Here is a 26,943-nt window from a genome sequence, read left to right as displayed (position 1 = left end):
TTTTTGAGTTTATCGCGAACATACAAACACAAACAGACAGACGCGGCAGGGGACTTTGTATGATAAGATGTAATGATGCATTCAATATTTCTCCATGCAATTTCGCAGCTCACTTTGATTGTCATCTTGGCTAGTTGTTGTGCCTTGATCAGACATGACAAGAAGAAAAAAAACAAAATTCACATTTCGTTAAAAAAACTTTATTACAAATCTCTTGCCTAACAAAATCGGAGTTTTCATTCGTAGAGCTGTGATGTCTTTCTCTCTTTACTTATTATTTGGAATGCCCTGCACTTCTATCCCGTTGGTGCCATCTGCCATCCCTCTGATCTTCCTTCTTAACTGTTCTTTCTAAATGCTTACATTGCTTAACTTAACTTATTAAGATTACGGTTTCTTAAAGTTAGCCGCCCCTCATCTTGCTTGTGAGCCGAACATCTGTAAAGATGGAAAAGTTATGTTAAGTAAAATATTCTGAAGCATGGTAAATAGGTACAGTCAGAATCAATTGTCGAATGAAAAAACGCAACGCGCCAAAAGTATCTGCATGTCACCCTGGATTACTTTTGTAAATAAGGATATATCGCAGTCAAAAGTAGGGGAGACTTTGGAGAGATGAAACGAAACTTTTTTGGTCATAATCATAACTTTATTGTATTAGAAGCTCTCTAACGCTTTTTCAGTTAGGTACATATATATTCCGGATATAAAAGGGCTGATAACGAAATATCGACTTTCGATGTTATTTCGAAACAATTATCCTTGAAATTTTATTTTCTTCACTTCTGCTGGCATCAAATACGTATTTTTGTACATTCTTCTACCAAATACCTAATATGAAATAGTAGATTGTTAACCAAGGGATTAAAGGCACTCATTTCTGCCGAGGTAGTTTGGTGCACGAACGCAGTGAGAGCGCTAACAGTCCGAGGCTGAAATGATGCCTTTCACCCGAGTTAAACACTCTACTTTTCATTTCGAATACGAGGAAAGTAAAATAAATGTGTTTTTTAAAAACATGGCTAAGTACAATTTCTATAGCATTTCTTGAGGGATCATTCTATCAATTAACCATTTAGGTATACCTAAGTTAGGGTTGCCATACGTCCCGGTACGCCGGGACATGTCCCGGTTTGAAGCACGGTGTCCCGGCGTCCCGGCCGATAAGAAAATTGTCCCGGTTTAAAAATCATAGTTATTTAGTAGGGGGCTGGACTTGGTAAATAATAATATACCTACATTTCTACGTTTCATATGGCCAAAATTAAAAAAAAAATGTTTTATGGTACCTACTTTTACCTAATGTCCAATATCAGTTTCTCAGACACACAATAATTAGATGATTATGTAAATTATGTTATTTTATAGCTTTTAAAGTCTGTAATGTAGAGCTCGAATTTCAGGCTCCCACTGGCCTAAAACCTCATCAATGGAACTTCGGCCCTCCGAGTAACTCTTGTACATATGACACATATTATTGTTGAGTAACACTAGCGCTGCTTTCTTACAGCTCGACCTTCAGTGTCGCTTAATTTTTAACAAATATAAAAATTTTATTTGAGAAGCTTGGCCTTTTGCCTCGCATGAAAGCTCACCGCGCTGGTTATAAGTACGCTTCGGGCTTATTAAGTAATGTGGAGATTTCTGAGCTCGACCTTCAGCCTCACATTTTACCTAAATTTTTGGTTTGTCTTCCAAATCTCGTCTTCTTCAGCTTAGCCTTTGACCTCGCTGCGCCAAGCTCGGCCTACGGTTTCGCTTTTTAATACAATGGACATTGGTTGGCATCTATGCTCTAGCTGAGCTTATCCTGAAGCACGGCTTCGACCTCGCATGAAAGCTAGCCTCTCTGGGGAACTTCGGATTTTTAGGCCCGGCCCGGCCTTTTTAACACGCTTTCACAATTTTGTCAAAAAAATTTCGCGCTCGCTTCGCTCGCGTTTTTTGCTGGTTGACCCTGAATCCCCTGAATCTACATGGTAGCTTGACTGGTCAATGAATAATAATTTAAACACATGGAAAATTTCTCTCCGAAACTACTGAGCTAAAATTTTGAAAAAAAAAAAAAACACAAAATAGTTCTTTACCTATCTATAGGAAAACCTATTAGAAATGTGCAGTCAAGCGTGAGTCGGACTTAATTATAGACATTTCACTCACGTTTCACATGAAAAAATACATTGTTACAAATTGTGTAACCCTTTAAACGCGACGCGAGTCCGACTCGCACTTGGCCGGTTTTCTTTAAATGTCCCGGTCTGAGTCCCCACACTTATGGCAACCCTAACCTAAGTATATAGTTATTTATGGAACGGGGAGATGAATATCAGAATGGAAATTGTATAACAAATCCATTAAAAACCTAATTTCAATTGCTTATCGTTTATCGTAAAAAATATAAAACAAATCGTACTTGGAAAGTAAAATGCTCTAGTTCAGAAACGTATCATTTTCTGCACGCTTTTTAGAACAACAATTAACGAGCATGAGAAATGAAAAAGTTTATTGCAAACCGTTCTTCTTTCGTCTAATAGGCAGCAAAGAAAATCGTGCAAGCGAACGAATTATAAAATAAACTAGGTAATAAAGAAAATTTTATATGTTACTGTTGAAGATTAGACTCACTAAAATGTCACAAGAATAACTGTAAAATAACAGCGAAAACTATTTTTGCTACACTTTGACGCAGAGAACGCTGAACACATTTATATACTTCAATTTAAATGTCACGATACACGTTATTCACGTTATTTTTGATGCGTTACGAACGTGATATCATGTCTGTATTAAACGTTCTTGTATGTTTATTTTAACTTTCAGAAACGACATACATATGTCAGGTTTGGTTTACTGTATGTCGCTCACTGGTAGACTTTTTTTAGTAGATCACACAAATTGGTAAATAAATCATACATTTGAACAAATACGAATATGGCTGACTTTGTTGAACACGTTATCTAACTATGTAATTTATTATAGGTAGGTAATAATTTTAAATCGTGAATTGTTCATACGGAAATAACTAAAATGTAAAATTAGTATTTTATACAATCGTGATATAATAGTGAGCTTTTCAGTCAAGTATCGTACTGTATGTAAATTGACATTATAGTTCACTAAAGTGTTTCGTAATGAAGCCGTTAGGTATAGTTGAGTCCATAGTGAAAAGTATGCGATTATTGGCTAACGAAGTCTTAATTCAATCATTGACGAGTAGAAAAAATATTTAGCGCCATCTACAACAATTACGATTCTTGCGGTGTTGTATGAGGGTTGCCAGTCTTCTCTATTCTCTAGCCTCGAGTGCTACTACGACTTTCGAGAACAGGGTGCCAAGATGCCAATCGTTTGCGCCACGACAGCAAAACGCTATCTGTCTCTCTATCGCACTAATTTATAAGAATGATCTATCATTCATGACAGAAAACGTTTCGTAGTCGTAGCGCAAACGATTGGCATCTTGGCTAGGTCCCCAGCTCACTACATTTATCACGATGAACTGCAAGATTTGGTATTCACGTAAATCGCGGTACCTCGTCTATCCACAACCTATCTAATGGCCCCTAGCGCCGCGGAAAGACAAATGAGAATCGCAGGAAACTTGGCACCTTGTCTGATCTGTCGCAATTCGGATGCCGCTGTATAATTAATATGCGGATGACTAATGGGATTCTAAATGGTGGTAATTAGCAGGGAAATTATAATGTAATGTAACTAATTACCTAAATGAAGACGCGGGCCTCAGGGTTAGCAGGACAAAAACGGAACACCTCGAATGCATCTTCAGCGACAATTCAAAAAATGATACAGTGATTTGCTATCCTGATAAAACACCGGTACCAAAAGTAAAGCAATTTAAATTCTTGGGAACCATAATTGCCAGTACCGCAAATGTAGAGCCAGACATAGGTCATAGAATAAGTGTTGCCTGGCAAAAATGGCGGTCGTTAACTGCATGGGGTCTCATGTGACCCTAGTATGTCTGTTCGCACAAAAGGCAAAGTGTATAAGATAACGGTGAGGCCGGCGATGCTATACGGGGCGGAATGCTGGACGGTAAATGTCGCATGCGAAAAAATTACATACCTCAGAAATGAAAATGTTAAGATGGTCGGAATATGTCCGTGGTAGCTTAAAGGTGGCCCCTATCCCCGAAAAACTATCAGAAAGTCTAAGGTGGTATGGACACGCAATGCGTAGAGACTAAGTGAACAAGTGGTCAAAAAAGCTGTAGAGTCGGACCAAGAAAAGTCTGCAGCGGATTTGATAGCCCACGCAGTGCAAGTGTCATTTATACGTCATAATTTCGTAGAAGTCTGACGTTTAAAATAACACGTGCACTGCGTGAGCTATCAAATCCGCTGCAGACTTTTCATGGACTGTCTATATGCCTCCCGGAACGTAAGAGGCCGCGGATGCCCATTGCTGACATGGTGGACCAGCATGACCAAACTGACAAATAAATTGAATTTACCTACGGTTCATTCAGATACCAACAAGTGGTAAAATAATAATATGCAGATTTTGAAGATATGTTACACACCAGTATTATAAAAAGAAACAAAAAAGCTTATAGTTCATTAACGTATAAGTATCTCGGGACAGGCCTTAAGGGGCCCACTGATTAACAGTTAGAACAAAATTTTGACAGTTCCGAACAACTGCCAGGCCGATACCGTCCGGCGGACTGTTAATCAGTGGGCCCCTTTACGGGCAATCATGGGCAATAAGAATGAGGCCAGTACAGCGGTGTGCCACCGCTATACAACGCGATTGGTTGATGAGTTCGCATCACGCGCGCGATTGATCGCAACTAGTTGCGTTAGAATGCACGATTGGCCCGAATTCGTGAAGCGCACCGCTGAACTAGCAGCATTCTTAGTACAATATGTCGCCCGCCCGTCCAAGCGAAATAGAACTCCAATGAGAATGACAGACCATGACAGTCAGACAGGTGGTGATTTGTCTAAAGTCTAAAACGTGAGGGTGTTTACATTTCGGACGCAAATACGCAAGTATTTATAAGTGCGTGAAATCGTGCGTGAACTCACTCATTAGTACATACCATAAACAAAATGGTTTTTTCATATGTAGATCAAATTAAAAAAAAATTGCAATCTGTGATTTTTTAGAAACAGGCGGTTCATTATCATATGATCTCTAAGCATAATAATATAATATTGCATAGTAATCGGGTTTAAAACAGGAAAAGTGAAAGTGCTAGTTCGCGAAAACTAAGTTTCCGCACGCTAAACAGCTACCTACGTAAAGTCCCATATAACCATTCCAGTCGCAGAATCACAAAGTGGTAACTAAATGTCAGATGTGTCGTAACAGAGTCCACACAATGTGTCTAGAATTGTTTCGAAACAAAGTGTCGTCGCCGTGTCTACACTTTTCCGTAACAAGGTGTCGACACATTTGTGTGCACTTTGCGTGCGGTTTGCGACTAAATCTGACAGCAAATTTGTGACAGCAAATGTCAATATAAAATACCTCTTGAAAACCAAGGTTTGTCAAACTACTATTAGTGTCTCGTGTGCTCGTAATTCTAGTAAGTAATCATGGGCAATGCAAATGATAATAATCGACCGAAACCATATAAACACCCAACACCCGTCAACCTTTTACAGAAAAGTTTTTAAAGAAATGCAATAAGCTACTTTAATAGGTCAGGCAACGAATGCTCCAAAAGTTGTAGAGGGAAATGCTCGGAACACAATTTTTGACTCCGTAACTCGGTTTGACATGAAGTTAGGAGGTGAACATATCAAAAGTCCCCGGCCGTAGCCCTTGAGCGGGGGGGAGAGAGGGAGCTTTGAAGGTCCCATTTTCCGGTTTTTCGATTATATCTCGGAAACTATGCATCTCAGCGACATGGCCACTTATACAAAATGAAAGTTAATTTAATTTGTTACAAGTTTATTCAGTCAATTTTTTCGATATGTTGAATAGTTTTTGAGATATCCGCTCTTGAAAGTTTATTTAGGGCTCTCAATTTTATCTTGATATATCTATATCAGTGAAGGTGCTAGGCCGTGTTTGGTATCGTTTTCGTATAAATCTGGGGTGCTGAATCCATTTAAGATATCACATTGACACCATTCCACAAAATAAAAATAAATCTTTTTAGGGTTCCGTACCTCAAAAGGAAAAAACGGAACCCTTATAGGATCACTCGTGCGTTTGTATGTATGTCCGTCTGAATACACAAAATAGTTCTTTACCTATAGATGACAGGAAAACCTATTAGAAATGTGCAGTCAAGCGCGAGTCGGACTTAATGTACGGAACCCTTAATACGCGAGTCCGACTCGCACTTGGCCGGTTTTTTTGAAACTCTTCTTGACGCTTAACCGCTGAACCGATTTCGTTGAAATTTGGTATAGAAATAGTTTGCGTCCCGGAACAGGACATAGGATAGATCTTATAACCAAAATCATTTTTTGAAGGTGTGAAAAGTGGCGTGGAAATTTGTACGGGAAATCAATAACCGCTGAACCGATTTATATGAAATTTGGGATGGTCTACATCTTTGATTTAGTTAAAAATGATGAAAAAACATGACTTCAAACCTAAACTTAAACAGTATTAACTTCAAGAAGTCAATTCTGAATTCCCCCCTACACCTCATTTCACACCTTTAAAGGATGATTTTTGAGATAACTTATTATATCCTGTCTCGGGACTCAAAATATATGTGTACCAAATTTAAATTAAAACTGTTCAGCAGTTTAAGCGTGAAGAGGAGTATAAAAGAAAGTATTTTAATAAGTTTATATGTTTTTACTTCGGAATGGTGTCAATGTGATACCTTAACTAAATTTGGTACTGCGAATTTATACGAAAACGATACCAAACATGGCCTCATAGCTTTACTGTTGTAGAAGTCAAAATAAAATTGAGAGCCCTAAATTCTTATTACTTGGCCAAACTTGTGTAGAAGGAAAAGGTAAAATAAAAGTCTTCGGCAGGAATATAAGACACAAATATATTTTTTTTTTGCGTTACTATTTCATTCATCAAATATAAACATACCTTGATTATACTATTCTAGTGAGATCCTCATAGATAAACAAAAACATTTACTTAAAAAATTACAAGGTCGAAATGTCACGGAACTTGTGAGAGTAATATGTGAAAAATAAAAACTTTTATGACAAAAAAAATCTGGACACAATTTAAGAATCACCCAATTGCGTCGAGGAATCATCTGTATTTTTGCTTGTTTCATTACCTCCTCGCTTCTTTTTTGTCCTTTGTATTCTGTAGCAATTTGTTAGATCTGAAAATAAAGATAACTTGCGTCGTCACGGATGTCGATTTATAGGTTTTAGGGAGTGCAGAATTCGAAAACGATGATCATTTTATAATCCAAGATGGCGGCTACGTATTTTGTCATAAAAGTGGAATCCAAAATAGTCATCATTTTCGAAATCTGCGCCCCCTAAAACCTATAAAACGATATCCATGACGACTTTTATGACATAGTGCATTGCCGCCATTTTGAAATTGAAAATGTTATCATTTTCGAAATCTGCGCCCCCTAAAACCTATAAAACGACATCCATGACGACTTTTATGACATAGTGCATGGCCGCCATCTTGGAATCCAAAATAGTCATCATTTTCGAAATCTGCGCCCCCTAAAACCTATAAAACTATATCCATGACGACTTTTATGACATAGTGCATTGCCGCCATTTTTAAATTGAAAATCTTATCATTTTCGAAATCTGCGCCCCCCAAAACCTATAAAACGACACCCATGACGACTTTTATGACATAGTGCATGGCCGCCATTTTGGATTCCAAAATGGTCATCATTTTCGAAAGCGGGGCCCCCTAAAACCTATAAAACGACATACATGACGATTTTTATGACATAGTGCTTGGCCGCCATCTTGGAATCCAAAATGGTCATCATTTTCGAAATCTGCGCCCCCTAAAACCTATAAAACGACACCCATGACGACTTTTATGACATAGTGCATGGCCGCCATTTTGGAATCCAAAATGGTTATCATTTTCTAAATCTGCGCCCCCCAAAACCTATAAAACGACACCCATGACGACTTTTATGGCATAGTGCATGGCCGCCATTTTGGATTCCAAAATGGTCATCATTTTCAAAATTGGGGCCCCCTAAAACGTATAAAACGACATCCATGACGACTTTTATGACACAGTGCATGGCCGCCATTTCGGATTCCAAAATGGTCATTATTTTCGAAATCGGCACTCCCTAAAACCTATATATCGACACCCATCTCGACTTTTATGACAAAGTGTTTTGCTACCATCTGCATGCAAGACATTTCTATTATTTTTACGTACAAAAATGGCCCCCTGTCAACTTTCAATCGAGATTTAATCGATAATTTATTCGATTAATATTCAGATTAATTCAATTTCAATCTATGTTAGGTCGACTAAACTAATCGCGATTAAAATTTGAGAATTAACTTTTTTATTCCATTAATTAGTCGAATAAACAGTTAATCGATTAATGCCCATCTCTGACCACGGCATTTTTACACTTTGAGAATATCTGAAAACAAATCAACACAAGGAGCCATTTTGCAAATCCAGTAACATACCAGTAACTTAGTTATTACTTTTGACAGCGCGTGTCATGTGTCAACACAGAGTCGACACAAAGTCGAAACATTGCAACTACTTTGTGACTGCAATATTTCTCAGCCTTAAACCATATTTATACATCATAATTAACAAGTTTCGTAGTATGTAAAGCGTTATTTCTGTTATTTAAGTATAGTATACGCATCGAAGTACTAAAAATGCTTCAAATAATATAGTTATGAACACAGGCACTGAGAAGTAAACAATTTCATTTCCGGCTAAACTAAAACAATGTGGTGGCGCGTTGATTATATTACACTTAGTTTATCAAATCACTCGAGCAGTTTAATTCCCCATAATAATTTAAGTCCTATTGTAATATAAATGCAAACAATATATAATTACGTCTTGTAATCCGTTTTAGAGATGGCGTATTAATGTCACTTATTTTTATTTAAGTATTTTTCCATCTGACAGTTTCCATTTGACAGGAACAAAATGAACGAATGAACGAATGATTTTGGCATAAAGTAGTCGCAAACCCGAAACAATGTGTGCACACGGCGACCACACTTTATGTCACTTTGTGTCATGTGTCGACCCTTCCCCATTTCTGGTAACTGTGTCGACACGGCGACGACTCTGCGACTGGAATTGTGACCGAAACAGACGGTGTCGACACAAGATGTGTCAACACCGCGTCGTAACGGCGACTGGAAATGGTTGTATGGGGTAGCACTTTTTGAGCAACTGTATTAAAAAGTATATACTTTGAGCTTTGTGCATAGTGTGAAAAAAAGTATTTTAACAGTCATCACCCCCCTTAAAAACCCTACATTGCTCAATGGAGAGTCAAAAGTGAACGAACTAGAATACCAATGACAGTCGGACTGACAGGCGGTGATTTGTCAAAACGTAAAGGTGTGGATGTGGATATGGATACTTGAATGTCGGCCGGAAATACCCGGTGTATTTATACATGCGTGGAATCGTGCGTGAACTCACGCATTCCTGAATTGTGTGTAATGCAAAACAAAATGGGACTGTAACAGAAAAATAAAATGAGATCACAGAGAGATATTCCATAAGTTCATGTGACGATGTCTGTCGCTTTCGTAAAAGTCGCTCTGCCAATTCTTACGCGTAGGGTGCGAAAAGGGCTCGACAGACTAATAAAATCAAAACGATAATTCTAGTAGAGTCAAGAAAATATTTTATTTATTTACTTATTCAAAAGACAACTATGGCCTACATTTACGTTTTATGTAATATAAAGATATTTTTTTTTAACTAAATGTTAGTAGAACAAGAACAAAAAACGAACAGTACAACAAAAATAAACAGTAATTATTTTTCATACTTACTCTTCAAATGTTTGCAATAAAACATGAAACATTTTTCACGATATACGTCAATGTTTTTCACTACTTACCTAGTTATTATTGGATCTCTGTCAGATGTAGCTCAGTCGAGTGCGAATTGCACAACAATAACAAATGCATCCCATTATTTCGTAATTCGTGCCCACACGTTTCATAACACCCGTAATGTAGGATAACTTAATTTACATTATGAAATTGTTTTGAAAGCTTTTTATCTACATTATTACGAAAAAGACAAGAAGTCAGTTATAAAATGTGATGTGTAGAGGAAAACAGCCGTACGTACCTACGAGTAAGTTCATTCCTACGAGACTTTGCTTGTCAGGTAATTTCGAAAATGGACTCTCGTATGGTCTGGTGGTAGAAATTATGGGTGATTAGCGGACCCTCCCCGGCTTCGCACGGGTACACGAAACCTTAACAAATTATACACCTAAACCTTTCTCAAGAATCACTTTATTGATAGGTGAAAACCGCACGAAAATCCGTTCAGTAGTTTTAGACTTTATCGCGAACATACATACAAACAAACAAACAGACGCCGCGGGTGACTTTGTTTTATCCTAAAGTGTAGAGATTTTTGGAACTACCCGAGCATTTGGCAGTGATTCGAAACGAGTCGGACCAAGCTAATTATGCATGCACTTGCAATCTCAAAGTGTAAAATTGTCTCATTTTGTTATTCAATTCAGTGCAAAGTGAGTTTAGACAGACTACCCGAATACACCGTTAGCATCTTTGATCTTTTCAATTAAAAAAAATCACATTGCAGTTATTGTTGTTACAAATTGTAGTATGGGCCACTTTGAACCACATTGTAGTTCAAAGTGGCCCATGGCCCATACATCTAGTCTGCCTATAACCAGACATCGTATATAGCATTATTGGTGCTGCGGATAGGAGTGGTGTTAACGGAGTTGGTATAGATAATTCCAACTGAAATGGTAAATTAAGGTTAATATTAACGTAATTAACGCTAATCAATCATATAATATATCATATAATCTTTGACGACCGGTCTGGCCTAGTGGGTATAGTGACCCTGCCTATGAAGCCGATGGTCCCGGGTTCGAATCCTGGTAAGGGCATTTATTTGTGTGATATTTGTTCCTGAGTCATGGTTGTTTTCTATGTATTTAAGTATTTATATATTAAATATATCGTTGTCTGAGTACCCACAACACAAGCCTTCTTGAGCTTACCGTGGGGCTTAGTCAATTTGTGTAAAAAAGTGTCCTATAATATTTATTTATTTATTTATAATCATTAGGATTTAGGGTTGAAATTGTTTATACCAATTCCGTTAACACCACTCCGCTGCACCGAAAATGCTATAAAATTTACGATGTCTGCCTATATCAATAATCACTAGGAATTTTAACGTTCTTTTACATCCGCCATTTTAAACTGTCATTTCAGCGTTATTGTTTGAATGAAATGTTTGTGATAGAGTGGCATGTTTACCGAACTGAAGTTTGGCACAGACGCAACAATTCGCTAAAAAAACATGGTTAATTGGTCTCGGTTTTTAATATTTTATGAGGCGTTCGGCGAAAAGCGTATGATTGTAGTGGCTTGCTTACAACAGATCAACTATAATAGCCCGAGCGCACATAATACCTACGCCTCTGCGTTGCTGAGTCGGCATGACAGCTGGTTGTCAACAAAATGTTTATAAACAAGATATATCTTTAATACATGTTTCTCTTCGTGCTTATTCTATAAAGTGTGCTGTGCTCTTCCGACACACCGTAATCACATTGCTGCGCACAAAAGACCTGGAAGTTTTGCAAAGGATTAATTCGCCACAGACCGACCGGTGCCCTTACCCCACGACCCCAGGAGATCTTACAGGACAATTGTGTTATCTTAATTTACGATTATTTTTTTACATGCTTTACATATTACTGTAAGTTTCATACTTTATTCTACTTTATCTATAAGCCATTTCTGTTTATAAGCAGCGTTTTGTTTCAATATTCTATATATTAATTAAGTGTGAATGCAGCCCGCGACGCAACCTGCCGGCAATAGCACGTCTTACATATGTCAGTTATGCCAAAAATCTTTTAAGAGCACTAAAGGACTTAATATACACACAACAAAAGTCCACAGACCTTGTCTCACACAAAATATCCCTCCAATAGACAACAGCCAAATTAATCAGCCTCCCTTCCTCGCAGCCGCCCAACCTACCACTCCATTTCACCTTCACCTCAGCCATCTGAAAAATAATGTCTCCATAGTCAAAAGAATACCCCGCGGGGCTAGAATATCTGTTGCCTCACATCTTTCTCATCTCATAAACAAATGCACCGAAAACAATACTACCGCAGACTGGCACAACCTCCTCCTTTTTCCCTACCACACCCTCCACGCCCAAGATGATGACCCGAGCATATGCCTGACCCAAAAAATAAAAAACAACTGCATTAACAATCCACCGCCGCCCACATATAAAAATAAGTCAAATATAATGTACGATCGAAAAAAACACATAGAAAACAAAATAAGCGACGGCGACCTTAAAGGTGCCGCCCGCCTCCTTTTCTCTAGCGACGTGCTATCGCCGGATACCCCCGACACTCTTCTGGCCCTACAGACAAAACATCCCCCAGGTCCCACCACCCCGCACTTCTTGGACCCACCAACGGCAAACCAGGCCTGCCTACAAATAAAAAACAGAGACGTAATTGTGGGTATATTGTCATTCAAAATCGGTTCTGCTGCAGGCTTGGACGGACTCTCACCCCAACATTTAAAAGACCTCACTTCCCATTCCGTGGGCGACGCTGGCGAGCGTCTCGTCGACTCCCTTACTAAATTGATCAACCTCATGTACACAGGCAACGTGAACCCAGAAATAGTCCCGATTCTATACGGGGCAAATCTCATCGCACTCACCAAAAAGGACGGAGGGGTGAGACCGATTGCCGTTGGCTCTACTTTAAGACGTCTCGCCTCCAAAATTGCAGTCAGGTATATAATTTCCAAATTAAAACCACTTTTCGAACCTGTTCAGCTCGGTTTCGGTATAAAAGGAGGTTGTGAGGCAGCCGTCCATGCCTTACGTACTTACCTCTCAAATTCACCCTGTGATGTGCTGGTCAAAATTGATGTTCGGAACGCTTTTAACTCAGTAAACAGGGACACCTTGCTGACTGAAATAAAGAACAATATCCCCGAAATCTACAACTATCTCCTGCATTGTTATGATGACCCTACAAATTTGATCTACCGTGAAAATGTATTATCTTCTGAAGTCGGTTGTCAGCAAGGTGATCCTCTCGGGCCGGCAATATTCAGTTTGGCTATTAATCCAATTATTCAAAAACTAAAATCTAAATTTAACGTCTGGTACTTAGACGACGGAACCCTGGGAGGCGACCTCGAATCAGTACTGTCAGATCTCTCAACTATCAAATCAAAATTTGAAACAATTGGTCTAGAATTAAACTATAGCAAGTGTGAACTTTTTATTAACAACACCTCTTTAAATTTTTCGGATATAAAACCAAAGTTTGATCTGCTTACACCAAACATTAAAATAACAGACAAAGACTCTCTTTGCCTCCTTGGGTCTCCTATCTTTGAAGAATCCTATTCGAAATTCGCATGCGATACTACCTCTAAATTTCAAACTTATGAAAGTCGTCTTCTCGAAATTAGTCCGCATTTCGCTTTATGTATTATCAAATTCTGCCTTTTCGTACCAAAATTAATGTATGTACTTCGCTGCTGCCCTTTTACAAAATTTCTAAATTTATTAACTCCTCTGGACGACTTGATAAAAACTAATTTGGAATCTATTTTGAACTTGCAGTTTAGCGAAGAGTCCTGGACCCAAGCATCCCTTCCCATTCGCCACGGTGGGTTAGGGATCCGCAAAATTTCAAGTGTGTCTACACCGGCGTTTTTATCTTCCGTTCATAGTTCAGCAACTCTCATAGGAAAAATCCTGAGGGCCTGTCCTCCAAACTATGAGATTACTGGCTTAACGGAGTCTAAAAACGCCTGGTCCATCGCCTGCCCGGGTAAGGATTTTCCCGAAAATCTAAATTCGCAAAGAGCTTGGGACGACATACAATGCAAAATTATTTATGACTGTCTTCTAAGCCGCAGCACAGGTTCTGCACGCGCCAGACTGCTAGCAGCCGGTTCCAGGGAGTCCGGCGCCTGGCTGCACGCCTTCCCGTCGGTGCATACCGGCACTTTCCTGGAGCCGCACACTCTGCGCGTTGCGGCCTGCCTGCGACTCGGCGTCCGGGTCTGTGCTCCACATAGGTGCCCCTGCGGCACTGACGTCGACGCCCTCGGACACCACGCTCTCCTGCCAAAGGAGCGCCGGCCGCTTCTCTAGACACGCCGCGCTTAACGATATTCTCCGCCGGTCTCTTGCCAGCGTCAACGTACCAGCTCTTCTCGAGCCTCCTGGCATTGTAAGAGATGATGGTAAGAGACCGGACGGAATGTCACTAGTTCCGTGGAAGATGGGGCGGGTGCTGGTGTGGGACGCCACCTGTGTGGACACCCTAGCCCCGTCTCATCTCCACGGCACTACTGCAAAAGCCGGCGCGGCGGCAGAGGCGGCCGAAAAATTAAAAAAGGCCAAATATAAGGGTCTCGGCCCCGAATACGATTTCGTACCTTTCGGTGTCGAGACCCTTGGCCCGTGGGGTCCGAACGCGTCTACGCTATTTAAGGATTTATCCAAAAGGATAGCAGACGCCACTGGTGATCGTAGAGCTGGCAGCTTCCTCGCACAAAGAATAAGTATTGCGATACAGCGGGGAAATGCTGCCAGCATCTACGGCACCATTCCGCAGGATAGTTTGTAATTATTTATTTTTAGATTAGTTTTATTTATTTTTAGATTTAGTTTTTAAGTTTTTAGGTTAGTTATTTTATTATGTTTTACTTATGGTATTATTTTGTTTCTAGGTATTAAGTTTGTATGCACTAATATTAAATACTATAATTTAAATATACAACAAATCTAGACTCTAGTCCTTGAGATTATAAGTTTCTGAACGAAGCCTAACCTTAAGGGGCCCACTGATTAACAGTCCGCCGGACGGTATCGGCCTGTCAGTTAGAATAAAATTTTGACAGTTCCGAACAACTGACAGGCCGATACCGTCCGGCGGACTGTTAATCAGTGGGCCCCTTAAAACATAATCATGAAACAATGCCTGGCTTTATTATTATATTATATATTAAAGAAATGGTAGCATCTGAGGCCTTTGCCAGAGTCAGCTAAAGGTACCTAGAGGTCCTACAACAAAATTAATTATACATTATTAAGTAGTAAGAAAAAATCGATATATTCCCACCGAGATGGAGTCTGGAGTCCATTGCCTGGCTTACAAAAACAGTGCTTGATTGTTGACGTTTGATAATCAAGCGACAGCAAAACATAGCGCCTACGCCTTACAGCGCCATTTAGTGCAGCTGTCAAAATGCGGAGGAGGACAGAATAACAACAATAATAAGCAGTATTGACTTATTTACAATATTAGTGGTGGTAATTACTATAACTGTTCCAAATTTTACGTCACGTACTGTATCTACGTCAAAGGTCTCTGAGAAAAACGAATTTAACTGATTTGCAAGACCGAAGTGATCCCATAAGTGTTCCGTGAACAAAGTTTTGTACGGAACACTAAAAATAGCAACACAACCTACATACCAAACTGTATGTATGTATAATGACGATGTATGTTAGTCTGCTATGTCTGTTGCATACCGATTGTACCATCACCCACACTGTTAACTGTACATCGGTGGACCTTATGCATTTTGTAATAAGGTCCACTTTTGTACAGTTAAGAGTTTTGTACGTCTCTGTAATGGCTCCTCTACACAATGGGCCAGCGCCGGGCACTCCAAGGGACGCAGCCATGCGGTAGAATGAGATAGCAATATCACTTGCTCCCTCTAACGCATAAATGCGTCCCTTGGAGTCGCCGGTAGTGATCCAAAAGACTCGAGCCTTTGGAGCTCTTTTTTTAGGGCTCGCCTCATCTCATGACGCCTAAAAGGCTAAAAGCCTATTTAGCTCTTTAGCCCCCGAGCCTAGTTCTATTTAAGATCCTAGACTATTGGGGCTAATAACCTTATTAAGCCCCAAGAGTCTAGGCTCTTAAATAGAACTAGGCTCGGGGGCTAAAGAGCTAAATAGGCTTTTAGCCTTTTAGGCGTCAAGAGATGAGGCGAGCCCTAAAAAAAGAGCTAAAAAGGCTCGAGTCCTTTGGATCACTAGTGGCCGGCGTTGGCCCATCGTGTAGAAGAGCCATAAGCTGTGCGCAAAAGTACGTACCTGAGTAACCATCTGGAATGTTTGTGTACTATTTTTATACCCCGAATAAAACGCGCTTGTTATAACGATTCAATCGGGATTATTCGTAAACATTCTACTCGTACGAAAACGTTTTTATGATACGCTGTCTGCTTTATTAACTACAGCCAGAATTATCATAAACTCCGTTTAAACATGAAAAATAAGAAGAAAGATTTTACAGTTAATATATTTTGACCACCTTATTCATAACCACGCTACAAATCTCAATTAGCTAATAATCGTTTGTCCTTATCTGTCATTTTGACTAATGTATTTGTAAGAAAGCGATAAAACATAATTTAACTAAATCAGGCTTGTAAATTTTTATGAAATAAGGGGGTAACCTTTTAGTGGGCACTGGGCACTAGTGATCCAAAAGACTCGAGCCTTTGGAGCTCTATTTTTTAGGGCTCGCCTCATCTCTTGACGCCTAAAAGGCTAAAAGCCTATTTAGCTCTTTAGCCCCGAGTCTAGTTCTATTTAAGAGCCTAGACTCTTGGGGCTAATAACCTTATTCAGCCCCTAAAAAAAGCCTATTTAGCTCTTTAGCCCCAAGCCTTAATAAGGTTATTAGCCCCAAGAGTCTAGGATCTTAAATAGAACTAGGCTCGGGGGCTAAAGAGCTAAATAGGCTTTTAGCCTTTTAGGCGTCAAGAAATGAGGCGAGCCCTAAAAAAAGAGCTAAAAGGCTCGAGTCCTTTGGATCACCACTGGGCACTATACAAGAAAAAAATAATTTCTGAGATGAACCAATAGCACTGCATGACACAATAGAATTGATTTGTGGCTTGCCATTAGAGAACGTTTCTACCAAAATTTCTGATGGAAAGCTCCTTATTGCACATAAAGCGTAAGGACCCTTCTGTATGGAAAGCCACATCTTATTTTGTAACAAAACAAATGCACCTCTGTTCCAATAAAAATATTTAAATTTAATTGCAGGTAATTAGCTAATTAGTACCTACTAGAATACATTAGGACCGTGGGACGCTAGGTAGTTGCTAGGTAGGTATAATCGCAGTGAAAGTACCTATCTACTTTGACGCACTCAGTTATAATTACTACTTTGACGTGACAATTTCAAGTGACAACGCGCTACGAAGGATTCTCATTAAGCCCTTGCTACACGGTCGCCGACAAGCCTTCTAACCGTCTGACTTTGGTCTGTCCTCGGTCAGTTTTGGTCAAATTATGTTGGAAACAACTGTCTATACGGTCCGGGACGGACCAGGGCCACGCGGTCTGGGGGCTTGTCGGCAACCGTGTAGCAAGGGCTTAAATCAGTAAAAACCTGCTACGCGCTACGGCGTAGCGCTACGAAAAGAGCTATGTCATCTAGTTAGAGGTATACGTACGCGGGTCACTTTGTATAGAAATGCATGTACCTAATAAGGGATAGTTTTTACTAGAGCTTTTGTAACTGAGCGAGTGCGAAGCGCGAGCGAAGCGTCTCCGTTTCAGCTTGAACAATAATGCGTTTGCAAGTCTGGCTGCTCTTCTGTACAAGTCGCAGTATGGTATTAATCGATTTTGTGAGCAGGTTCGATAAAAAAAGGTATATCTTTTAGGTAAACTAGTTTTTGGATTTTTTTCAAAATGGCAGAGCCATGGGCTTTCGCATGGTCTACGCTACGGCTCATAGAATCACTATATAGTTGTGTGTGTGGCTTGTGTGTTTATCGCATATTTACAAAATATAATTAGTAATTAATTACCATTGTGACGACATTGTGGCGCACAGAAACACCGAAGAATTCTGGCAAAGATTTCGCATCACGCCAGTTGCCAAAGAGGTGTGTCAAAATAATTAGAAACCTAGCCCATCCGAACATTATGTTTACACAGCCGCAAAATTTACTGACGTCAGGAAAAGCTAATGACCGGGAAATCTGACAGCCGGGTGGAATAACTATTTCACGTCGTTTTTAGGATCCCGTACCCGAAGGGTAAAAACGGGACCCTATTACTAAGACTCCTCTGTCCGTCTGTCTGTCCCCAGGCTGTATCTCATGAACCGTGATAGCTCGACAGTTGAAACCTTCACAGATGATGTATTTCTAATTGCCGCTATAACAACAAATACTAAAAAGTACGGAACCCTCGGTGGGGTCGGTGGGAGACTCGCACTTGTCCCGTTTTTCTGACCCGTCAGCCAGGGGACAATATAAGCACAATTTGTTAAAACTGTTGAACCATGTTCAACTAGTGTGATTGGAAGATATGGGAAGGGCTAATAACTATCACAAATTAAATTAAAATTTTTAGAAACGCCTACGCTATAGACCAAAAATCTTTTATCATTTTACAAAAGAGATACTCTTCTCACTGCCGGATCGATTTCTATTAAAATTATTAGTAGATTTTTTGCGTTTTTCTCGAGAATGATTTTTTCTGTTCTATGTATACGGCACGCGCACGACCGAGGTTTGAACCTACGATTATTGAACACCACACACATACCAAATGTTAAAAGCACGATTTCGAGCACACTCTTTGCTATATTTTTGCTGAGAGTGACAGAGAAATAACATATACTTTTGTAGTGAAAAAGGTAAGCAAAAAAGTACCTACATAGGCTAAAATAAGAATGACATTGGTAACGTGTTTATGAAAAATGGCAGTCAAAAGGTAAAAAATTCTGTGAAATTTGTGTCACGTTGTCTCCCATCTGTACAGAAATAATCTATTTATTGACTCTGTCTTTGATCAATACAATTTTTGGGTTATTTTGAATAGATGCCAGCTTTCCGATGTTTACGCCGATGTCCGACCTCGGAGGAATCTGACTTGTTTATGCGGCTGTTAATGTTTTCATTTATTTCGTTTAATACCCTGATTTAAAGCTTTTTGACAAATAAAAATAATATTTAATTGGGAGCATGTTTTTTAAAGAGATTGAAAGTAAAATAAACTCAAGCGTTTTACGAGTATAATTATATTAATCATAAAGCTTAAAACACCTATTTGTGTTTGTCGAGTAATAAAAATTAAATTATCGAACATGGGAAATATGTCATAAATTTAACAGTGTTTAGAATTAACTTATTTACACGTTAATAACGTCGTCGAATTTGTATTAAAATTAAGTTTCAAGTGTATTTAAGAAACATAACCCATTTTGGTACCCTGTACACGGATATCTATATCTTATTATGATTTTTAAGGAACTTTTTATCATAATCCAGACCAGAGTAAAGCAAGCACAAGGCTAACAAGTCAAGTGTAGACTTGATGACTAGAGTCTGAAAAACCGAGTAGAGTCTTAAATACGAGGACTCAAAGGACTTAAGTCTTATACCTATAGTCCTATAACTATTCCATAGTGTATGTACCTACTACGATAGGTAGATATACAAAAAAAAACTTACAGTTTTAGAATAATAAGAGTCCAGTAGCCACTAGCTAATTACCCATCAGATATCGGAACGGCCAAGGTGTTGACAAATATCTGAACAAAGGCTCTATTTCAAATAGATAGCGTCAGTAACTCAGTACCTAGTTCTCGAAATGTTTAGTGGTGTTGCAGACGGGCAGAGTAGCACCATAACCAAAATTTTACCATTTTGGTATGGAACTCTAAAAATGATAAGATAAAAAAAAGAACTTACATTTTTAGAATAATCCAGAGTATAGTAGCCACAAGCTAGCCAGCAGCAGCACCAGGATAAGGTACGTGGCGATGAGGTTAGTGGTCTCCGCGTTAGGCATGGCGACGGTCAACTGGAGTGGCAACTGGTCACTGGACTAATCCACTGGACACTGGACGATACGCCGTGCCGCCCACCACCAAGTTATAAATACGGAAGGACACAGACGTAATTTTTCATTTTAATGCGATTGGTTAAAGTGGTTAAGTTAAGATGTAAATTGAATTTCTAAATTTTGGTTAATAAAATGCGTATTGGATAAAGAGTGAGAGAGACGTGTTTAACTTTTCTCAAAATAGATCAATTAAGAAAAGAAATGCTACAAAAATCAATGCGTTAAATTCTTTAACATTGTTCGTATGAAGTGCGCGGTAAAACCAATTTTTTTTTCATTCATTCTTGGCATTCGAAAAACATTCAAGTAAGAACCCACTAAGTATACTTGTTTAAATATCGACCAAATCCCGAAGTAAGCTCAGTAAGGATCAATGTTGTGGGTAGGTACCTACATTTACCGTGTTTTGAACTTAGGACGACGGCATTAGGCAGTGTCTCTACCGACTTGGCTATAGTAAATTAAAATTTCAACACGTTTCTAAACAGATACCTAATCGAAATCGAACATTTATGTGATCTCAAATGATTGTTATAGAGTGCATTGCATATGTACCTATGTGCACCTAACTATTATACAATCTTACGCAAATTGACCTAGTTCCAAATTATCGCATGTAACATTTACTATAAATAGAGAACTGAGATAGGATCCAAAGTATCAAAACTTGATTCTAGCCATACTATGTAGGTACTTAAGGAAATAGTTTTTCACCAGACCTGTTTGGTAGGTCTCTCATTCTTTGAAAGCAGTAGCCAAAGTTGCATTTTGCCCTCAAGAGTGCAAAGTCACTTGATGCATATTTTGAGTCCTTTAGGTTAGCTGATATAACAGACTTTTAACCAACTTCTATATTTCAAAAGGAGGTACTCAAATCGGTTTCTTTAATGTTTGTTGCCTCAGAATTCAAAAATAAGTATTTGCATTAAAAAGTGTCATTCAATAAAGTGGAATTGCTGACGAAGACCAGAATGGAACACCTCAACGACACGTATTCCACGTTTGGCGATTTGTCTTCTCAGTTAAGTTTGTTAAGCAAAGTAAGGTTTTAAACAACGATTTGTCAAGTAGGTACTGGAGTTCTGATGATAAGTTCATAAGGAATTGAGGGAACGCTTAATTTCTTTTAAGCATGGGTACTTATACTTATAGTTATTTTCGTATTTTCATCTACAAATCACGCATTTGCATTTAAACGGTGCTCTTTGGTTGTGAATGTTGTGATGAATCTTATCGACATTATTTTACAGCTTTGCTTCGAATGGGGCTAGGTTGATCTGTGTAAGATGTCCCCAAATGTATATTTATTTATTTATATTAATTGTTAGAAGATGGACTGTGGTCATAAATAATTATAATGGCATTTAAAACTGTTTTTTGAGGTCGATTTTTTTTTGTTAAAGATTATAAGGGCTGGTTTTGAATGATAAATATTTAATAGCATTAATTTAAATTAAATTTTGATTATTTTAGAGGTACCTACTTGGTACGTTCCTTGCGTTGGTGTGATGAAACATTTTGTGTGAGCAAAAAGACAAAAAACCGGCCAAGTGCGAGTCGGACTCGCACACGAAGGGTTCCGTACCATTATCTATAAAAACGGTCACCCATCCAAGTACTGACCCCGCCCGACGTTGCTTAACTTCGGTCAAAAATCACGTTTGTTGTATGGGAGCCCCACTTAAATCTTTATTTTATTCTGTTTTTAGTATTTGTTGTTATAGCGGCAACAGAAATATCTGTGAAAATTTCAACTGTCTAGCTATCACGGTTCGTGAGATACAGCCTGGTGACAGACGGACGGACGGACGGACGGACGGACGGACAGCGGAGTCTTAGTAATAGGGTCCCGTTTTACCCTTTGGGTACGGAACCCTAAAAACAAATATAAAACAAACTTTCTTCTTTTAGCTTTATTTAAAATTATACAGTCATGTAAATAGCTAATTAATAATTTGTAATTATAATGTTATTTTAAATTTTAATTGTGTGTAAATATTTTTGATTGTATTATAGTTCTTGACCTTTTTTAGTTATTTTAAGTTATGAACATTGATTGTTATTACATATTTTAATTTAATTTGTTTGACATGCCTAGAATTAGTTATTATACGAGTATTAGTTGTTATTTTAGAATAAGAATTGCTGTGCCCTTACAGGGTCCATGTCACTGTACTGGAAATTATTGTAACACCTTTATGTAACAACATGGAAATGCAATACACAATAAACAATAAACAATAAACCGCAATGAAGTAAACAACTAAACTCACATCAAAACACAGTGGAGTAGACAAGCCACAGGAAGAACAACATGATCACTAGAATCATGTAAGTGGCTGCAAGGTTCACTGTCTCGGCGTTGAATTGCATTATGTAACTTTGTTTCACTTTAATAGCTTTGTACCCTTTTCCCTTAAGGCCCTTACTTAGTGATCCAAAAGACTCGAGCCCTGTGAGTCTTTTTTTTAGGGCTCGCCTCATTTCATTTCTATTTTACTAATGAAATAAAAAAAGCTTTTAGCCTTTTAGGCGTCAAGAAATGAGGCGAGCCCTAAAAAAAGGCTCACAGGGCTCGAGTCTTTTGGATCACTACCCTTACTGGACCAAACAATAGTAGGTATAAAAACTATAGCAACAGTGGTAGCTTCCAGAGTGCCCGCGATGGACTGTGTAGTGCTATATAATATACATACGTTATAAGTAGGTACTTACAAGAAAATTTGGTGTAGCTCAGGGCCAGAGGGCCTACCGCGAATTGCGGGGATCTTCTCTTTCACTCCAATGAAGGCGTAATTAGAGACAGAGAAAGATGCCCGCAATTTGCGAACTTCGATTTTCGCGGTTATTGCCCTGACTTTGGCATGGTTTTAACACGTAAATATAAAACAGCATATTGTCGGTTAAACAGCTAAACTCACGTCAAAGCATGGTAGAGTAGATAAGCCACAGGAAGAAGAGCAGGATCACAAGGATCATGTACGTGGCCGCGAGGTTCACTGTCTCGGCGTTGACTTGCATTGTAACAGCCGTAACCACCAGTGCCCGCGATGAACTGTGGCATAAACTACTTGAGCATTCTATGGACTGTGGTATACATAGTTACCTACCTACTGGAAATTTCGGCATAGCGCAGGGCCTCACTCGGGCATAGTTTTAACACACAAATATAAAAGTAACCACAAAAATTAACCACCTAAACTCACATCAGAGCACAGTAGAGTAGAAAAGCCAGAGGAAGAACAGTAGGATCACGAGGATCATGTAGGTGGCCGCGAGATTCACCGTTTCCTGCTGCATGTTGGTAATCTCTACAGCTCGCGATGGACTGTGGTTTTCGCTCGTTACTGGAGCTTTCCGTGGAGCACAGGTCCTCACTTGGGTGATTTAAATTTTAATCGTCCCTCAAAAAAAATCTGAGTTGCACAAAATGTGCAAGTCAGCTGTGCAATTCGGTCGACGTGAGTGGTATAGATAAGCAAAGCTGTTTCGTAGATTTACAAAAATTAACTGTTTGAAGGTTAGGGACTAAAACGCAAGTTCCTTTACCCTTTTTGAAACTTTTAAATAAATAAATAAAAATAATTCTACAAGTCCATGCCATGTTAAATAAAGAGTCACAGCGAGTAAAAAATGTTAGTTAAAATTGCTGAAAATGATTAATTAAATATACAAATAAGAACTCAATTTACTCCAACGTCGCCGCGGATATAGCTTTTCGGCCCATGTGCAATTTATCAAATTATTTTTATCGTGTCTACTTAGACGAGGAAAAGAAAAATGCTCTATTGTCAGTGAAACAAATTCGTGCTGCGTTAAAAAAACGCCGCCGGCACATACCTACCTACGCAACGCTCAATAAAAGTTTTAAGATAATTCGTAGAAAAATAGACAAACTAATAATAGAGACGTGACTCCACTCACAGAGGTCAAGATCGAAGTCATCTATAAATATCAGACACATCATCTTCCTGGTTCTGGAGTATTGAATAAATAAGGGATTGTTAATACTAGTACCTCATACTTCGTAATTGTCTATCACAGGAGCTCCTAGAGAGCTTAAGAGAGACGCGCCTCTTAGAAACCCCGTAGATTGTGTTGGGCCTTTTCCCAGCGTGAAATTTAAAGAGGGGATTTTCCCTAATCACGGTTAACGCAAAAGTACGCACGGTTAGGCAAAGCGATTTATTTATAAAAGCCTAAAATAATACAACACCGTCTGTAGATACAGTATTATAAACGAACATGATGGTTATAATACAGATATAAATATAACCACCATATTTATTTATAAAACGGTTCACTGGTAAAGCACTAACAACTTGAACTAAAGACAATGGACAAAACTCGAGAAAGATCTCCACTACGACGAACAAAGCAAACGAATGGGGGCGATTCAACTATTCTCTATTAAGATCTTTACTAGACCATACGATCTTGACCAGTAGAATATAAAGAGGCACATTTAGGCAGTATGAGACCCCACATTCGAGTTTCATTACACGGTGTGTTATTCGATCAATCGGCTGATTAAGTTTGAACCTCAATGGACTATTCTTCAAAATCGAAAACATTATTTGCTTCACTATCGCTTGAATTATACAAGAGCAATAGAAAGGAAGATAATGAAAGTAGTCGGGAATGTCACTATTAACTGGTATACGAATTCTCGCCCCGTCTGCCTGAAGGGGCCTACTGATTACCAATTTACCAGTTTGCCGGAAGATATCAGCCTGTCAGTTAAACGCAAAAGATGACAGTTCCGAACACCTGACAAGCTGATATCGTCTGGCCACTGGTAATCAGTGGGCCCCTTGAGCCTTAACGTGGTCCAATGTCTTACAATCAAGCTCTAGAACTTTATAGACGCGTCGCTTCACAAATCTGTTCTGATCCAGCGTACCGTATTTAGTCTGAGTAGCAAAATGTATTTTTACTCACATGTGGGTGTTAGAACGCCGAATACATGAGCCACAAGGATACCAGCAGCAAGAGCAAGATGCAATAGGTCGCCACCAGGTTGGTACCTTCCGAGGCATTCAGCATTTTGAGGATGTAAGGTTAGAAGTAGTCACAGACGCGAAACGGCAGAGACTGAAAAGATTTTCAACTGTCTTCTGATATTCTTTGTATAATTGTGAGACGGCAATTGCTTTTTGTCTCCCAACGTCATTAATTATTCGTGGTGGGGGCGTTCATACAAAAGTTCACAGTACGTTCTTATTTACGTTAAATTTTGCCGATTTCTGAATTTTTTCGCTGCCAACTTCGAATGCGCATTTTATTTTTCGACTCGGCCTGGCTCCAATAACTATTTGTGTCTATGAATGTATAAATAGTTGGTTTCTGATTTCCTTAATAAAATAGTGGAGTTATTTTTATGTCTAAACCTACTGAAAGTCTCGTGATTATGACGCCCATTAGACGTGTCCTGCTTAGTCTTGTGTTTGGATAAATCCAGATAAAATTTTATATGTTATTTGACATTTAGCTAAATTGGCCCAAAACCTAAAAGTACTTGAAGAATGTGTGTAGGTATAGGTATAAAAGGATATAGTCACATTTTTTATCGTACTGCTGTGGAATTTCTTTGTATGTATAGGCATATAACTGGTCAGGCATCGCGAAGTAGAACAGCCGTAACAGCCATTTGAAAACACATTGAATTATTAACTTTTTCTTTCCCAATTACTTCAAAAATTTACCTTTTACGGCTGTTATTTAAGGTAGAGTAGAACATACAACTTTCTTTAAAAAAATATGTTCAGTATTGATAAAAATCGATCTATTCTCTAAAAAAATGCTGGACTTCTCCAGCAGCGCCGAGTCCGGTCCTGTGCGCGTTTATGGCAAGATCTATTTGCGCATGCTCCGACAATGCAGGTACCGGCGTCTGCGCACATCCTCGGATATCCGGGCCACGCCTAATGCGAACATAACATGTATACATAAACATACCAATTTATCACGAAAATCCAAGGATGTATTAATGGTCCATTTTACACTTTATAGATTTGAGAATTTTCTTTCAATCGCAATAGAAAAAAAAGTGTCCCAAAATTTCCATACCTACATATTTCGTTCCTTCCACTCCGTTACCATTCAAAGTCTATTAAAAACGGTAAGTAAAGGAATTGAGATAAAAATCTTGGGGCACTTTGTTCTTACACATAGTACATATTAGGATCGAAAGACCTACAAAGGAATCTGAGTAAAAATAACATAAACATTTTAAATAAAAAAAAAGTGTAGTGTACAACTTTAAATCTGATACAACAAATAATTGAGAACGTACTTAGCATTAACTCATTATCATTCATTTAATTATAATAGGAAGTTACCTATAAAAAAATACCTCAATTGTATTTCTGGCGGGTCACAGTTCAATTTCTCTGACCGAATTTTCCTTTGACCAATATCTAGAAATAACCACAACTTAAATCAGTTTTGTATCCATTTAAATGAATCAATTAAACATTATACAATGGAAATTAACAACAGTGTTTACAGTGACAAAGATCTTTGAAAATAATTTTGTTTTTCAATTAGTATAAAACTGCTAAAATACATTTGGCACAAATCTTGTTCTTTTTAAATGAAGATTTGTTAAATTACTCATGCACTTGTTTGTAAATGCAACAACAAAAGAAAACATTTCTTTACAGTCCTTACACATTTACCTATTTATCGAAACCAGTTGGTACTTACTTCGTTTCTATTTAAATAATTTTCCAAATAGGTTGAGAAATTATGGAGTACTAAGTAACAAATATTAAAAAATACCTAAATAAACATACGACAGAATCGCGAAACACCTCCTTTTGAAATTAAGAAGTCGGTTAATTAATTGAAATGCTATAAAACCAGGGTTAAAGG

The 26,943-nt window shown here is 38.6% G+C and overlaps 1 protein-coding gene and 1 long non-coding RNA gene across 2 annotated transcripts; one reads left to right on the top strand and one right to left on the bottom strand.

The window, feature by feature from the left end:
* Positions 1–192: 192 nt before the first annotated feature.
* Positions 193–25,512, bottom strand: LOC134790305 (uncharacterized). The gene is made up of 2 exons (XR_010144178.1): positions 25,009–25,512; positions 193–438 (listed from the first exon to the last, which is right to left on the bottom strand). It is a non-coding gene; the product is annotated as an uncharacterized LOC134790305 (long non-coding RNA).
* LOC134790882 (uncharacterized) lies at positions 11,958–14,165 on the top strand. Its single transcript, XM_063761868.1, has 2 exons — positions 11,958–13,999; positions 14,082–14,165. The coding sequence occupies exons 1-2, from the start codon at positions 11,968–11,970 to the stop codon at positions 14,114–14,116; spliced, it is 2,067 nt and encodes a 688-aa protein (XP_063617938.1). The 5' UTR covers positions 11,958–11,967; the 3' UTR covers positions 14,117–14,165.
* Positions 25,513–26,943: the final 1,431 nt, after the last annotated feature.

Source organism: Cydia splendana, chromosome 5 (assembly GCF_910591565.1).
Source record: "Cydia splendana chromosome 5, ilCydSple1.2, whole genome shotgun sequence".
NCBI lineage: Eukaryota > Metazoa > Arthropoda > Insecta > Lepidoptera > Tortricidae > Cydia > Cydia splendana.
The sequence above is the reverse complement of the archived record's forward strand: the minus strand, read 5'-3'. Positions and strand labels throughout refer to the sequence as shown.

What these genes read in the sequence shown, in the direction of transcription:
- LOC134790882 (XM_063761868.1), top strand. Translation starts at nt 11,968, where the DNA reads ATGCAGCCCGCGACGCAACCTGCCGGCAATAGCACGTCTTACATATGT. An exon ending in CTGGTCCATCGCCTGCCCGG is followed by an intron (nt 14,000 to 14,081) that starts GTAAGGATTTTC and finishes CTGTCTTCTAAG; the next exon opens with CCGCAGCACAGGTTCTGCAC.